The sequence below is a fragment of the Erythrolamprus reginae genome, chromosome 12 (assembly GCF_031021105.1).
Source record: "Erythrolamprus reginae isolate rEryReg1 chromosome 12, rEryReg1.hap1, whole genome shotgun sequence".
Classification (NCBI taxonomy): Eukaryota; Metazoa; Chordata; class Lepidosauria; order Squamata; family Dipsadidae; genus Erythrolamprus; species Erythrolamprus reginae.
In genome coordinates this window covers 32,793,919-32,811,055 of record NC_091961.1, presented here as the reverse complement: position 1 = coordinate 32,811,055, position 17,137 = coordinate 32,793,919, and the positions used below count along the sequence as shown (strand labels likewise).

Sequence of the window (17,137 nt, the reverse complement as noted above, 5' to 3'; positions counted from 1 at the left end):
GCAGCTGTGAGGCAATTCACAGTCCTTCTTCTTTCACAAAGTGAAACACACTTTGCCCTGGTTTAGTTTCAAAGGGGGGAAAAATCAGCACACAAAAGGTCAAAGTCAGCAAAGCAGGCATGAAACACAAGGATCAGATAATCCTCCACAATGGCCAAACTCACAGGCTGCTATTTATAGCAGCCTCACTAATGACCACAGCCCCACCCAACCACAGGTGGCCTCATTGTCTTTGATAATAATCTCTCAGTTGTTGCTGCCTATGCATTGCTCTCCGCATGCGTGGCTGTATCATTAACTCTTGTTCCGAATCCAAGGAGGAGCTAGATACTTGATCTCCTTCTGAGCTGTCTGCCCCACTCTCCTCCTCCCTGTCACTCATGTCTTCTCGGTCAGAGGAGCCTTCATCATCAGATTCCACCGGGGGGCAAAACAGGCCTGCAGCATGTGGATGTCTCCCCCCCATCCACAGTCCTTGGGGCAGGAGCTGGGCCAGAGCTAACCACAACAACTCGGAATTTCTTCCTTACCCTCTGCGCACAACACTTCCATGTAAAAATGTCACATTAAGGCCAATCTTGTGCATCTTCCCTCCATTCACCAACCTGCCAAGAGTGATGGTCTCAAAGTCCAAAAAACCCTGAAATGTTTAGGATGCACCATTCCCCATTTCTTGAAAATACAAGAGCTCTGTGGCTTATTCACCGATCAAACGTTTGCTTCTTTTTTATGTTTTAATCGGTTGGTGTTTTTGTTTTTTACCATTTCCTATGGAAACCCTTGGATTTAGAATTTAGAATAACAGAGTTGGAAGGGACCTTGGAGGTCTTCTAGTCCAACCTTCTGCTTAGGCAGGAAACCCTACACTACATTCAGACAAATGTTTATACAATATCTTCTTAACAACTTCCAGTGTTGGAGCATTCACAACTTCTAGAGCCAAGCTGTTCCCACTGGTTGATTGTTCCCAGTCAGAACATTTTTCCTTAGTTCTAAGTTGCTTCTCTCCTTGTTTAGTTTCCACCCATTGCTTCTTGTTCTACCCTCAGGTGCTTTGGAGAATAGGTTGACTCCGTCTTCTTTGTGGCAACCCCTGAGATATTAGAACACTGCTATCATGTCTCCCCTGGTCTTCTTCTAGACATACCCAGTTATGGTAACATAGACAAAATGTACATCTTTTAATTTAAATTAAATTATTTGGTTTATATGCCACCTAATCCCAAGGACTTTTTATTTGACAACAAATAAAACAGCAAGAAAGAGCAAGCATATTGTTTGGACAATGCAGCTAAAAAACAAACAGAGGTAGATCCCAGCATTTTGAATTGAGTCATCAGTACCTACGTTACAATAACGATTATTACAATTACAATATTGTTTGGAATGAATGAAGACCAGTGTCAACAATACCATCAATGGACTACTGCATCAGGGATCCTGGGAACGGGACCCTATTTAGAGAATAGGATTGGTTGGGTAAGTGCAGATCTCAACAAGATGAGTTATTGTAACAAAGGCCAAGGGGAAGAACCTCAGTGACATATTTTGTGTTTTGAGAATAGGATCCACAAATGTTTATGCAACAATGTTTATGTCCCATTTCAAGGAGCCAGTTGTTTCCCTAATTAAAGGAAAATCCACTTTTATTTAGGTTTGTTAATTCTTGTTACGATGGTGTCTTTTTGTTACAGTAGCATCTTATTCTTATTATCATTTTGATTGGCCCATTTTATGGAAAGTCCTGTATTTGATTAACATGAAGAAGCTGGATACATGGAACATGCTGAACCCAATTGCTAGCTAGATTAATGCATTTTTCCTGGTATACACAATGCAGGCAGTTCTTGACTTATGACCACGATTGAGCGAATGCTGGCTGGGGAATTCGGGGAGTTGAAGTCCAAATATCTTCAAGTTGCCAAGGTTGGGAAACACTGCTCTAAAACATAGGCCTTCAAACTTGGCAACTTTAAGACTTGTGGACTTCAATTCTCAGAATTCTCCAGCCAGCATAGCATAGCATAAGTGGCTGGAGAATTCTGGGAGTTGAAGTCCACAAGTCTTAAAGTTTCCACGTTTGGGGACCCCTGCTCTAAAAGGATGCCAGCTGTTTGCAAGGAGTATAAATCCTTCCCTTCCTGACCATCCGGTCAAGAGCTGAAGAATCTTCGTGGATGAGAAACGAAATGTCTTCAAAAAAACCCAAACACAAACACACACAATAAAGTCCAGTGGCCTCCTGAAAAAGCACCTTTGAGACATCAACCATAAACAAAACAAGCTGCTTAGTATTTTACTAAGCTGCAAAAAGATAGGGCCACCAGAGGCTAGAGTTTAACTGATGTACAATTTTTTTTTCCAAAACCTGTGAGTGCCCAGCCAACTCTGCTACCACAGGTGTACCATGGCTGACCTATCAATCACCTTGTGTCTAATACACTGTTTCCCAATCTTGGCAACTTGAAGATATCTGGACTTCAACTCCTAGAATTCACCAGCCAGTTATATTTGCTGGCTGGGGAATTCTGGGAGTTGAAGTCCAAATATCTTCAAGTTGCCAAGGTTGGGAAACACTGGTCTAATAGCAGATAATGCCAAAGAATTCTGCTGGAATTGATAAGAAACAATGGAATCAACATCAAGTGGGGAAAAATATAAAACCAAATAAACAATAAGCCATGTCAGATGTTCTCGCCAAGAGATTCTCAACTGATGTGCTTTGGAGCAGGAGACTTCAATCTTGGGAACTTTAAGACTTGTGGACTTCCACTCAAGAATTCCTCATCCAGCTATACTTGTGGACTTCAATTCCCTCTGAGAGTTGAAGTCCACAACTCAAGTTGCCAGGGTTGCAGACCCCTGCTTTGATTGGCACCTGGGTAGAGTGAACCATGAGAAGAAGGCTCATCTCACCAAGGTTCTTGCAACAAGGAGACTAATGACCTCTTAACGCATGCCACTCCCTTCCATTTTCAACATCCTCAAACAATGTAAGAGGACGCCAACAATACCCATGCAAACAATTATCAAACAAGTCAACTGCAGAACCTTGGCAGCTTGAAGTCTTGTGGACAGCCAGGAAGCCTAGATGGCTCTTAACTCAGGTCTCAAAATTCTCCTCTCCTTCCTGGCATTAAAACACATTTTTTTAAAAAGAGATCCTGCTTATTTGTTTGGGCTCTGCTCCAGAGGGACTTTTGAATAGATGCAACTATGTCTAGGGCTGACCTCAAACTGCCATGGGTTTGACATCATGTTAGAGCCCCCAAACCTTGGGGCTGGACTTAGAGAAGAGGACACTACTCTTTTCATTTGGCAAGAATTGCATATTGTAATCCAGGGCTTTCTACAATTGGCAACATGAAGACTTGCGGATTTACAAGTCCCAGAATTCCACAATTCTAGCCATGCTGGCTAGGGAATTCTGGGAGTTGAAGTCCACAAGTCTACAAGTTGCCAAGGTTGGACTGTTGCTGTAGAAACAAGGACTTAAAACCATGTCTATGTAAGGCTCAATTCAATGTCTATGGAGATTCTCAGTTATCCAGGTCATGGTCGTACCAAAGGCACATTTTCAGGAGATTGCTGCCAACCTACCTTCCATTGAGGACCTGTATACTGCACGAGATAGATAAATACTATGTCAGACAGATGGTTATCCAACATCTGCTTAAAAACTTCCAGTGTTGGAGCATTCACAACTTCTGGAGGCAAGCTGTTCCACTGATCAACCGTTCTGACTGTCAGGAAATTTCTCCTTAGTTCTAAGTTGCTTCTCTCCTTGTTTAGTTTCCACCCATCGCTTCTTGTTCTACCCTCAGGTGCTTTGGAAAATAGATTGACTCCCTCTTCATTGTGGCAACCCCTGGAAGACTGCTATCCTGTCTCCCCTGGTCCTTCTTTTCATTAAACTAGCCATGCCCAATTCCTGCAACCGTTCTTCATATGTTTTAGCCTCCAGTCCCCTAATCGTCTTCGTTGCTCTTCTCTGCACTCTTTCTAGAGTCTCTACATCCTTTTTGCATCATGGCGACCAGAACTGACTGCAGCATTACAAGGGTGGCCTTACCAAGGCCTTGTAAAGTGTTATTAACTTCACATGATCTTGATTCCCTCCCTCTGTTCTTGCAGCCTAGAACTGTGTTGGCTTTTTTTGCAGCTGTTGCACACAAATGCTATTGCTATTATGAGGAATCTTCACTCCTATTAGTGGGTCACAGCATGGGACGGTCACCACTCCAGCCAACCCCCTCCAAATTGCCAACCCAATCCAGGGAAGGTGCAGTTTGGGGCTGGGGGGCATCTTGGAAACGGGATGCCCTCTTCGCTTGCCCAGCTGTTGGGAGGCCAAGGGGCTCTGATGCCCAGAAGAACCCTTTGGGAAGGGGGAGAGAGACCCTAAACAGGTCCTTTTGTGCCCCCAACCCACCCACCTCCGATGAGGAAGCCTTGGCCAAGCCGCCGCCCCCTCCCAGAGGCTCAGCCGTTGGCAGGAGCGTTTGCACCGGCGGGCGCCCGCTTGGAGATGCCCGGGTAGATCCTGCTGGGCGCGGCGCGAGAAGAAGCTGCAGCCGCGGAGCCTAACGGCACTTCCCGCCCGGCCCCCGATTGGCCCGGGCGGCCATCGACAAAGCCCAGCCTCCCCTCGCTTCCTCCCCCCCACCCCGTCCTCCCCTTTCCCGGGCCCGGGGCTGGCTCGCTCTTCCCGCGGCGGAGGCGCGCGCCTGGCTCGGCTGGCGAGACCCGGGAGGGGCGGAGCGCGGGGACGCGCGCCTTTTGCGACGAGCCCCTTTTTGTTGTTGTTATACCTCTCTCCATCACTCCCCCCTCTTCACCGTTCCCCATAGATGGGGGGTCTTTAGCCCCTTTTGCACGGAGTCTTTTTTTCCCCTCCGGCTTGTAACCCCCCCCCAACCCCTCCTCGCCTTTGTAACCCCGCGGAGACCCCCCGCCCATCTCCAAATCCCACCCACCCCCACATTCCTCGCCCAGCTCTTTGCAAACTCCAGAGCTGCCCGGGCGTCTCTTCCCACCCGGGAATCGCCCGCCGCCACCTCTCCAAAGCCAGGTGAGCGCTTCTGCCAGCCGCCCGGCTAATGAATTCAATTACGGCTAATTGGACGCGGGGAAATGACAACGGCGGAGTGGGAGTCAGGGGGGGCGAGAGGGCGGTAGAAAGGACCCTCGGCAAGTCACCCGAGGGGCGGGGGTGGTGGGGAGGGGAGGGAGGGAAGCAGCCCTCGCCCCCTTCCACGGCGGAGCCCCCTCCACGCCGCCGCCGCAGCCGCCGCCTCCTCCCTCCATTGTCTGCAGTTGGCACGCGAGTCAGACTCGGTCTCGCGCGCGCGGAGGGGGCCAATCCCCGGCCGCGCATCTGCACCTGCCCCCCCGCGAACGCGCGGCTCATTTACACACAGAGAGAGACAGACAGAGACCCCCCCCCCACAAAGGCACCCGGGCCGGGTCTCCCGCCGCGCTCCCTTTGCAGCCCCCTCCCCATCCCGCCCTCGGCTGTCAAACGGCGCTGTCCCCCCTCCCCACGCGCGCAACCACCCCCCCAGCATCCCCCGCCCCCACCTGGTCCACACCAATCCCTCAATTTGGCACGCTGGTTTGAACGAGAGGCGACGTTGCTAGGAGCGGGGCATCACCAGAGCAGCTTTGGGGGGGGGGGGTAGGAAGGGTGGGTGATGGGTTGGTGGGTGCGCCGGGGTTTCCACCACCAGCCAAGCTCCCGTCCCACGGGCCCTCCCTGCTTTTTCTTCCCCCTTCCCTCCCGGCGGCGAACGCGCCCACTTTCGGTGGGGTTCGCCTTGGCAAAGGCGCGCGATTCCGCAGCCCCGTTTATCGGCGCTCCCAGCCTCCCGACCACCCACCCGCGCTGCCAAGCTCATTGTTTGCGCGCAAGATGCCCGGGCGCCTTTCGCCCCACGGCCAGGCGAGGAAGAGGAGGAGGAAGGGAGACGGTCCCAGATTCTCCTCTCCAAAGCCCCGTTTGCGCCCTGTTTACCCAGCCTCGCAGACAGGCACGAAGCCGGGGAGGGCAAGGCGAGGGGACGACGACAAGGGCGAGGCAAGCCGAGGGGGGTCTCTCTCTCCCCCCCCCTTCCCTCCCTCCGCCCCAAAAGAGGCAGCGCCTTGCGGGAGGGTCTCCCAGGTGAGGCGTCCGTCAAAGCGCACGGGTACCAAAGCCAACATCCTCTCCCAAGCTGACCGCGGGGCACGTCGGAGAGTCCCGGCGTCTCCCCCTTTGCCAACCCCCTCACCCCACCAATACACACGCATCCAAATCCTAAAGCTGGAGCCCTACCTGCGGTGCCCAGAAGCAGCCAAGCCCAGAAGAGATCCGTGCTTTGGAGCATTGTTACCGGCCGCCCGCCGCCGAAGTTGCGCTGCATAGATGCCTTTTTTTTTTTCCTGGAGAGATGCACAAACTGGGGTTCTTGCCGGGTCGGTTTCTATCCCCCCTTCTTCTTCGGTATAAACCTGGGTGGGTCAGCCGGGAGATGCCAGGCGAGGAGGAAAAAAGGGGGGGACAGAAATACGTCCCGAATGGCTCCCCCCGAAAGCCCGGCCGACCTCTCTCTGCAGACCTGCCCCGTTTTCTCAGCTGTCGCGAGGGAGAAATGACTTTGATTTTTATTCCTCTTTTTTTTAATCCAGCGGCTTCCGAGCTGCTTTCGGGAGCCGATCAGAGAATGAGTGACAGTCCCAGCCTCAGCACGCGGGCAGGAACGAGCAGATCCCTCCGCTGGCCTCGCTGGCTTTGGTGGGGGGGGGAGGCGGACGCGGCACAGCGATGTGTTCTTCCACCCAGACTGGCCGCCGAAATAGTTCGGTTGCAATAGGCAGCATCCAGGAGGATGCTCGGGGGGCGGGGGGGGGAGAGAGAGAGGAAGAAAAGCAGGCGGAACTGCTTAGAAAAGGTGGACTGGCTGGATGGAGGAGGATCTGGATTCCTTCCCACTTCGAATTAAATTAGAATAGCATAGAGTAGAATAGAATTAGAATTGAATATAGAATAGAATAGAATATAGAATAGAATTAGAATAGAATATAGAATATAGCATATACAATAGGAATAGAATAGAATAGAATAGATTCTTTATTGGCCGAGTATGGTTGGATACACAAGGAATTTGTCTTTGGTGCATATGCTCTCAGTAAAAGAATAAGATACATTTGTCAAGAATCATAAGATAAAACACTTAATGATTGTCATAGGGTACAAAGAAGCAATCAGGATATTCTCTCTCTCTCTCTCTCTCTCTCTCTCTCTCTCTCTCTCTCTCTCTCTCTCTCTCTCTCTCTCTGTGTGTGTGTGTGTATACACACACAAGGCAAAGGTTGCAGGTTGCAGGTTCAAGTCCCAGTGAGGGTATGGCTAGCTGATGAGGCCAAAATAAGGCCGAAATAGATCTATCCTAGTCTCCCTTAATTTTCAAATTATATTTGAAGCATATATATTGGGCAGTGTGTGTGTGTGTGTGTTTAAAGGAAACACTTAAACAACACAATAGAACTCCAAGTAAATCAAATTTCTGTGAAATCAAACTGTCCACTTAGGATGCAACACTGATGGACAATCAATTTCACCTGCTCTCATGCACATTCAACTTTGCACAGAACAAAGGATTCAGTGAGAATATTTCATTCATTCAGATCTAGGATGTGTTATTTGAGTGTTCCCTTTATTATTATTTTTATACACACACACACACAAATACAAGCAACAAGTTACAGTCATTGTCGTAAGTGGGAGGAGATGGGTGATAGGAATGAGGAGAAGACTAAGAGTAATAGTAATGCAGCCTTAGTGAATAGTTTGACAGTGGTTGAGGGATTTATTTGTTTAGCAGAGTGAGGGCGTTCGGAGAAAAAACTGTCCTTGTGTCTAGTTGTCTTGGTGTGCAGTGCTCTGTAGTGACGTTTTGAGGGTCGGAGTTGAAACAGTTTGTGTCCAGGAAGCGAGGGGTCTGTAGATATTTTCCCTTCCCTCTTTTTGACTCGTGCAGTCTACAGGTCCTCAATGGAAGGCAGGTTGGCAGCCATTGTTTTTTCTGCAGTTCTGATTCTCCTCTGAAGTCTGTGTCGGTCTTGTTGGGTTGCAGCACCAAACCAGACAGTTATAGAGGTGCAGATGACAGACTCAGTGATTCCTCTGTAGAAGTGGATCAGTAGCTCCTTGGGCAGTTTGAGCTTCCTGAGTATAAGGTTGTTTCTCCCGCACCACTTCCCTTCCTCCTCCTCGTCCTCCTCGTCCTCTTTCTCCTCCTTCTCCTTTTATTTTTCCCCTTCACAGAGAACCGTGAACATTTGCACAGAGATCTTTTTACCATGGTTAGAGGGGATGGGTGGGGGGAGAGAATACTGTATACCAAAGCATTTTTAAAAAAAATACTTGGAAGGATTGTGTGTTTGTGTGTGTGTGTGTGTGTGTGAGTGAGTGAGTGAGAGAGAGTACACATACTTGAGGTTGGGGTGTTCCTCCCCCTCTCATTTATCCCTGAGCATGTAAACACGAGCACTGTTTTTACTTTGCTGTCTATAAAACACATATACAACTCCAAAGAAGACATGGAAAGAGGGGAAGCCAACCAACTTGGCCAAAGGCCAAAGCCACAAACGGCAAAATTTGGGGTTGAAATTGAAACCAAACTGAAAATAACATTGGGACCAGCAGGGATGGGAGGGGCGTGTCCCAACCAGATGCTCAACTGCTGAGGTTGGACTAAAAGTAACATCTCAAGAAGAACCTTTGGAGGAAAAACAGGCCCACTGGCTGAACCCCAGAACATAGATTCTGAAGCATTCCTTCTACGAAAGAGGTCCACCCCAGGACAACCTACAACTACAGCTCCCAGAATTCCTGAAATCCCGATACACCTGAAGCTATCCAGTTGGGGCAGAAGTAGGCAACGTTGGCTCTTCTGTGACATGTGGACTTCAACTCCCAGAATTCCTGAGCTAGCATGATTGGCTCAGGAATTCTGGGAATTGAAGTCCACAAGTCATAGAAGAGCCAACTTTACCTACCCCTGAGTTGGGGGGGGGGGATTTCCTTAAAGAAAAATCCATGTATTTGTGCTTAGACAGAGCAACCTAGGTAAAAGGGAGCTTAAATGCTGGAAAAATAACATGTCTGGATAAACGAGGGTTCTAGATCCCTTCAGTGGCCTTCATCCAGGAATCCAGGAGAATTTAGCCTACCTCAACCAAGGATGATATAAACCAAATATGAAAGATAGACTAACAGAATCAAAAAGGCCCTTGAGGTCTCCTAGTCCAACCCTCTGCTCAAGCAGGAGACTTATACCATTTCCCAGGTTCGCCTGGTGCACTAGTTGCGGCCCTATCTGGACAGGGAGTCTGCTCACAGTTGCTCATGCCCTCATCACCTCGAGGTTCGACTCCTGCAATGCTCTCTACATGGAGCTACCTTTGAAGAGTGTTCGGAAACTACAAATCATGCTAAATGCAGCTGCGTGAGTGGTCATGGGCCTCCCCAGGCATGCCCAGGTCTCTCCAACACTCCGTGGTCTGCATTGGCTGCTGATTGGTTTCCAGATACAATTCAATGTGTTGATAATGACCTATAAAGCCCTACATGCCATTGGGCCAGATTATCTGCGTGACCTGCCACATGAATCCCACAGAGTCGGCCTTCTCCAGGTCCTGTAAACTAGACAATGTCTCTTGGCAGGACCTAGGGGAAGAGCCTTGTCTGTGGGGGGGCCGGCCCCCTGGAATCAGCTCCCCCTGGAGATTCATACTGCCCCCACCTTCCTCGCCTTTCACAAGAATCTTAAGACTCACCTATGCCGCCAGGCTTGGGGCACTTAGACCTGAGACCCTAGCCAATAAATGATTGTATGGGTTTGTATGAATGGGTGCGATTGATTTTAATAACTAGGGATGTTAGATAGTTATGTAGTTTTTAATTTAATGGGATTTGTTTTTATTGTAACTTACTGTTTTATATGTTGTAAGCCGCCCTGAGTCTTCAGAGACGGGTGACGTAGAAATCAATCAATAAATACATACATACATAGATGCATACATACATAAATTTCTGACAAACAGCTGTCCAGTCTCTTCTTAAAAACCTCCAGGTTTGGAGCACCCACAACTTCTTGAGGCAAGTCGTTCCACTGATTCTTGTTCTGCCAGGAGATGTTTCCATATTTGAGCCACACGTCTCTTATGGGTGGTTTAATTGGTTTTCCTGCACACAACAGGGGGTGAAACTGAATGGTCCTTGAAGTGTCTTCCAAGTTTCAAGTTTTATTGGATTTATATAACTGGGACGTTATTATTATTATTATTATTATTATTATTATTATTATTACTATTATTATTTATTGGATTTATATGCCGCCCCTCTCCGAAAACTCGGGGCGGCTAACAGCAATCATAGACAGTATACAATAATAATCCAATACTAAAAGAAAATTAAAACGCCTTAATATACAAAGCCAAACACACATACAAACATACCATGCATACCATTGTAACAACCTAGGGGGAGAAGAAATCTTAATTCCCCCATGCCTGGCGGCAGAGGTGGGTTTTAAGAAGCTTACGAAAGGCAAGGAGGGTGGGGGCAATTCTAATCTCTGGGGGGAGTTGGTTCCAGAGGGCTGGGGCCACCACAGAGAAGGCTTTTCCCCTGGGTCCCACCAAGCAACATTGTTTAGTCGAATGGGACCCGGAGAAGGCCCACTCTGTGGGACCTAACTGGTCGCTGGGATTCGTGCGGCAGAAGGCGGTCTCAGAGATATTCTGGTCCGATGCCATGAAGGGCTTTGTAGGTCATAACCAACACTTTGAATTGTGACCGGAAACTGATCGGCAGCCAATGCAGACTGTGGAGTGTTGGTGTAACATGGGCATATTTAGAGAAGCCCATGATTGCTCTCGCAGCTGCATTCTGCACGATCTTCCAACTCTCTCCCAAAGAACAGCAGTGGTTGCGAAACAAATGGTTGCAAGTCCAGGACTGCCTCTATGCTGAGCTTTGAGTAGGAAAATAATTCCCACAAAATGCCAGAAACTATCTTTGCAAAATCAGCCTTATCTTACTTGCTAGTGTTGTTAAAACCATGGATAGAAATGCAATCCTCGGAAGTTTAGCTCAGCCTGTGCAAGATTTCCCCACCACCACCACCTCTATTTTTAATTATTCCGAGAGCCACCCAGGAGAGGATCTATGTGAAGATTTTGTTGTGATAGTCCCATAAGAGGCAACGTTGAGAAAGCGAGACACAAAAAGAGACTAAATTAAAGGTCCTTGAGGTTCAATTTAATTGGAGGGAGGGGAAAACCCAATTATTTTCCACCAGTAGCTTCATTTTGCCTAAAATACTAGAAAATACTTTGGTTGAAAACGCCCCTTTGTCACAACACGCAACATAATTTGAGATGATTAACTGTTCTTTCTGCTTAAAAAGAGGCTTGAAAATGCAGGTAATTGTTTGCTTTTTGATTGCCAAGGGAATAATCAGAAACGCAAGATGGCATGTCAAAGAGAGCAGACCGACAAGTGTAAACTAATTTACACATCTTATTAAACATAATTTATTTATTCTTTTTAAAATGAACCGAAAAGCAGAGAGGAGAATCGACGAGGAGGCGAAGCACGAGGCCAGCTCCGAACTTTTATCTGCTCAAACAGAGACATATTTAAGCGCCCGAATGAGAAAATCCAAGTGACACAACCTTGTTGAGATTTACACACTGCACTAAGCTCTAAGGCTGCTTCTGGGGTTTTAGCATTCTGTGAAACCCAGCCAATTGTGGCTCATAAATCATGATTTATGGCTTAGGAGAGTGTTTCCAGCCTGGGTACATACTCTCCATATATGGACCAACTCCCCAAATTCTTAAGTTGTGGGATGGTGAAGTCGATAAACAACACCTGGTTGGCTTATTTATTTATTTTGTCCAATACACAATAATACACAATGAGGGTTATAGAGGATATAATCAGGTAGAATGCATTAAAGGGGGAATAGAGGAGAAAATAAAGGAGTGAAATATAACTATGAGAGAATAGCAGGAAAAGATACAGGGATAGAAGAGAAGATATAGGAGATATAGGAGAGACAATAGGACAGGGGACGGAAAGCACACTGATGCACTTATGGATGCCCCTTACTGATCTCTTGGTGAGGTCAGCTGTGGATAGTCTAAGGGTAAAGTGTTGGGGGTTAGGGGATGATACTACAGAGTCCGGTAGTGAATTCCATGCTTCGACAACTCGATTACTAAAGTCGTATTTTTTACAGTCAAGTTTGGAGTGGTTGATATTAAGCTTGAATCTGTTGTGTGCTCTTGTGTTGTTGTGGTTGAAGCTGAAGTCGTCTTTGACAGGCAGGACGTTGCAGCATAGGATCTTGTGAGCAATACTTAGATCGTGTTTGAGGCATCTTAGTTCTAAGCTTTCTAGACCCAGGATTGTAAGTCTGGTTTCGTAGGGTGTTTCCTGCCAATCAGGGAGACAGAGAGCAAACACAAACCATTTTCTGAGTGACACATTTCAAAGATTGGTTTCTTGGAATTACCGCTCTGTTTTCCTCTGCAAGGATGACATTGGTGTCAGAGGAGGCCAGAAAGATCATCGGCTGTCAAACCCCACCAGGAGGATGAAAGGATATCGGGGCATTGCATCCCTCCTGTGGGCTGGGGAAATGGCTTCGTATTTGTATCAAACCAATACAAAAGTTAACAGACACCTTCCCAACAAATATGACACAACAGCTCGGAAAGGAGGCTGGTGGCTCGACAGGGGAGAGATCTCAAGAAGAGCATAAAGCATCTGCTTTGTCAAATCACCTTCTACATTTCAGGTGCAGCTTTAAGTAAGCGGAGACAAGATTCAGTCTTACATGTAATGCTAAGGCACCTTTAAAGATGGTTCTGAGCTGCGTGGATTCCTAACCCCCATGTTATTTCAATGAAAATCAGAGGTTCTCCTGTCTGTCATCCATTTAGATAGTGAGAGAGATGCCCCAATATATGTATTTTCCCTATACAGTGGTCCCTCTACCTAAGAACACCTCTACTTATGAACTTTTCTACATAAGAACCAGGTGTTCAAGATTTTTTTGCCTCTTCTCAAGAACATTTTCCACTTACAAACCCGAGCCTCCGAAACTGTAACCAGAAAAGGCAGGGAGAAGCCTCCGTGGGGCCTCTCTAGGAATCTCCTGGGAGGAAAGAGGGCCAGAAAAGGCAGGGAGAAGCCTCTGTGGGGCCTCTCTAGGAATCTCCTGGGAGGAAAGAGGGCCGGAAAAGGCAGGGAGAAGCCTCTGTGGGGCCTCTCTAGGAATCTCCTGGGAGGAAACAGGGCCTCCACCCTCCCCGTGGTTTCCACACTCACACACATTATTTGCTTTTACATTGATTCCTATGTGGAAAAATTGCTTCTTCTTCCAAACTTTTCTACTTAAGAACCTGGTCACGGAACGAATTAAATTCATAAGTAGAGGTACCACTATATATCTTATTATAGCTTTAAAGCCTCGGTAATTGTCTTTAAACAACCTCTCCAACATTTAAAGTTAAGATCAAAATATAATGATTAATTCATAAATGCAAACTTTGTACTTTTAATTTCTTCTTCCCTACAATTTGCTTACTAATGGATAAGGATGGGAACTAAATTTCCTGAAGGCTTCATAAACTCAGTTTGCTTAGATGTGCTTCCCTCTTGCTTATTTGACCCCTACGACAATCATTAAGTGTTGTACACCCCATGATTCTTGACAAATGTCTCTTTTTCTTTTATGTAGGCTGAGAGCATCTGCACCTAAGACAAATACCTTGTGTGTCCAATCACATTTGACCAATAAAATTCTATTCTATTCTATTCTCTGTAAAAGGACTGGTTTATACACTGCTCCAAAAAAAAATAAAGGGAACACTTAAAAAGCAGAATAGAACTCCAAGTAAATCAAACTTCTGTGAAATCAAACTGTCCACTTAGCTAGCAACACGGATTGGCAGTCAATTTCACGTGCTGTTGTGCAAATGGAATAGTTGTGCAAATGAAATATCCAATGGGAAGATTTCATTCATTCAGATCTGTTCTGTCGGGCTCTCTGGTAGAATCCTCCCAAAAATTCACAGGTACAAATTTCAGACACACACACACGTTTGAAAATTCAAAACAATGTTCTTTATAATGAAAATTCACTTAAACCAAGCCCTCTTTTGGGATAGCAAAGAGCACTGGACTCCAAAAAACCTGATAATTTATACAAGTCCCTTATCAGTTCTGTGATACTTAGCTTGCAGCTGTGAGGCAATTCACAGTCCTTCTTCTTTCACAAAGTGAAACACACTTTGCTCTGGTTTAGTTTCCAAGCGGGGAAAAATCAGCACACAAAAGGTCAAAGTCAGCAAAGCAGTCACGAAACACAACAATCAGATAATCCTCCACAATGGCCAAACCCACAGGCTGCTCTTTATAGCAGCCTCACTAATGACCACAGCCCCACCCAACCACAGGTGGCCTCATTTTCTTTGATAATAATCTCTCAGTTGTTGCTGCCTATGCATCGCTCTCTGCATGCGTGGCTGTATCATTAACTCTTGTTCCGAATCCAAGGAGGAGCTAGATAATTGATCTCCTTCTGAGCTGTCTGCCACACTCTCCTCCTCCCTGTCACTCATGTCTTCTTGGTCAGAGGAGCCTTCATCATCAGATTCCACCGGGAGCAAAACAGGCCTGAAGCATGTGGATGTCTCCCCCACACCCACAGTCCTTGGGGCAGGAGCTGGGCCAGAGCTAACCACAACACAGATCTAGGATGTGTTCTTGGAGTGTTCCCTTTACTTTTTTTGAGCAGTATACTTTCAGTCTTACTTGGGCTACTGATTGGACACTCCAATATAAAATGATCAATGTCCAGGAGAGATTTAAAAAAACACTTGAGGTGTGCCCTCCAGCCATCCTTTCTCGGGTTCTTTTCCCAACCAAATTTATGCGCTTGGCATTAACTCAGTTGCAACAGGTGGCAAGCTTGTGTAGGACTTAGTTTATGAACAGCTTTGCTAGACTTCACCCACACTCAGAAGATCTGTGATCACTTGTCTGTTTGCAAAGCAACATGAGAAAACTGTGGCCCATTCTCTACTTTCAAAATAAAAGTCTTTTGTGATGTTAAAATCTGTTCTTTAATACAGAAAATACTTGGTTTTATAAAAGAAAAGAATTTTGGCTACCTCGACTAAGAGCATGAAGAAGTCTTTGTTTGGCCATGCATGCCCACATTCAAACCACCTCTTCTCCTACAACCACGTTTGGAACACTGTGTCCAGTTCTGGAGACCTCACCTACAAAAAGAGGTGGATCAAATTGAACGGGTCCAAAGACGGGCTACAAAAATGGTGGAAGGTCTTAAGCATAAAACGTATCAGGAAAGACTTAATGAACTCAATCTGTCTAGTCTGGAGGACAGAAGGAAAAGGGGGGACATGATCGAAACATTTAAATATGTGAAAGGGTTAAATAAGGTTCAGGAGGGAAGTGTTTTTAATAGGAAAGTGAACACAAGAACAAGGGGGCCACAATCTGAGGGTTTTTGGGGGAAAGATCAGAAGCAACATGAGAAAATATGATTTGACTGAAAGAGTAGTAGATGCTTGGAACAAACCTCCAGAAAACATGGTTTGTAAATCCACAGTAACAATGTAAACATGCCTGGGATAAACATAGATCCATCCTAAGATAAAATACAGGAAATAATATAAGGGCAGACTAGATGGACCAGGAGGTCTTTTTCTGCCGTCAATCTTCTATGTTTCTAACGGTTCTTCATTTATTTTATCTTCCAGTCTCCTAATCAACTTCGTTGCTCTTCTCTGCACTCTTTCCAGAGTTTCTACATCTTTTTAATATATATATATTGGTGATCAAAATGGGATGTAATATTCCAAGTATGGTCTTACTAAGGCTTTGCAAAAAGCTGTTGGGCCATCACTGAGGTCCAGCTTACAATCTCAGTTCTGGTGACTGTTCTGCCGGGCTCTCTGATAGGAGCCTCCCCAAAATTCAAGGATACAAATTTCAGACACACACACGTTTGAAAATTCAAAACAATGTTCTTTATCCCAAAATGCAAAATAAACTAAGCACTCTTTTTGTATGGCAAAGAGCACTCATCCCAAAACAACCGGGTAGTCTCTACAATTTCCCTTAAGCAGTCATTAAGTACTTAGCTATCATCTGTGAAGAAACTTCACACCCCTTCTTCTTCCAATGAAGTGAGACACACACACACACACACACACACATACACGTTGCTCTGCTTTGTTTTACAAGGCGTGAAAAAGCAGGATTCCTGACGAACTCCAATCAGATATTCTCCCACAACGGCCAAACCCACATGCTGCTATTTGTAGCAGCAGCCCTAATTACTGGAGCTCTACCCAAACACAGGTGGCCTCCCTTATTTCCTGTAATATGTTCTTACTTGGTCTCTTCTACGCATAATTCTGTGCTTGCGTGGGTCCAAAATGTCATCATCTGAAGCTATAGAAGATAAGGAAGATTGACTGCCTTGGCTGTATGCCAAGCCCTCCTCTTCCGAGTCACTCCCACCTTCTTCTTCGTCCGAGGAAACTAAACTCTGAACTGATTCTGTCGGCAATAACACAGGCCCTGGGGCGGGAGCTGGGCCAGAGCCAACCACAACAGTGACCATCAGATGTTGGGAACCCAGAAAGGGAGTTGCAGTGGAAAGTTTGCAAATATGACCTACAAAGGTAAATTACAGATTCTGTCTGCAGAATGGCGGACAAACCAAACATTCATCAGAAATGTTGGCTTCCCAACTAAGTCTTCCTCAATATTAGCTCAGATCTCGGCTTCGGGTTCATTTCTCTGCACAATTCATCACTTTTCAATGAGATCAAAAGTGGCGCATTCCGCCTCTTAACTTTGCCCGCTCTGTGATTCATGATGGGTGAGGGACTTTTGAGTTTCCTCTCCTTTTTAGCAGGCTCAACTAAAGCTGCTTTAATTGGATGATTTTTTTTTAAACCAGCTTGGCTTACATTATGATTTGGCACAGTTTTTAGAGTTCTCTGCTGGTTGGGTTTCTTTAAAAAAAAAAATTGGTATTTTATG

General features: G+C 46.2%; 1 protein-coding gene across 7 annotated transcripts in view; it reads right to left on the bottom strand.

Moving 5' to 3' along the window:
- Positions 1 to 6,736, bottom strand: part of NCAM1 (neural cell adhesion molecule 1) — a 158,657-nt gene extending 151,921 nt beyond the window's left edge. For 5 of the 7 annotated variants that reach the window (XM_070765587.1, XM_070765589.1, XM_070765588.1 and 2 more), the window contains exon 1: positions 6,314 to 6,492. In XM_070765587.1, the coding sequence (XP_070621688.1) occupies positions 6,314 to 6,401 (88 nt within the window). In that variant the 5' untranslated portion in view covers positions 6,402 to 6,492. Of the gene's footprint in view, positions 1 to 6,313 lie in introns of all 7 variants that reach the window. The other 2 variants (XM_070765592.1, XM_070765593.1) reach the window with 2 other exon arrangements.
- Positions 6,737 to 17,137: the final 10,401 nt, after the last annotated feature.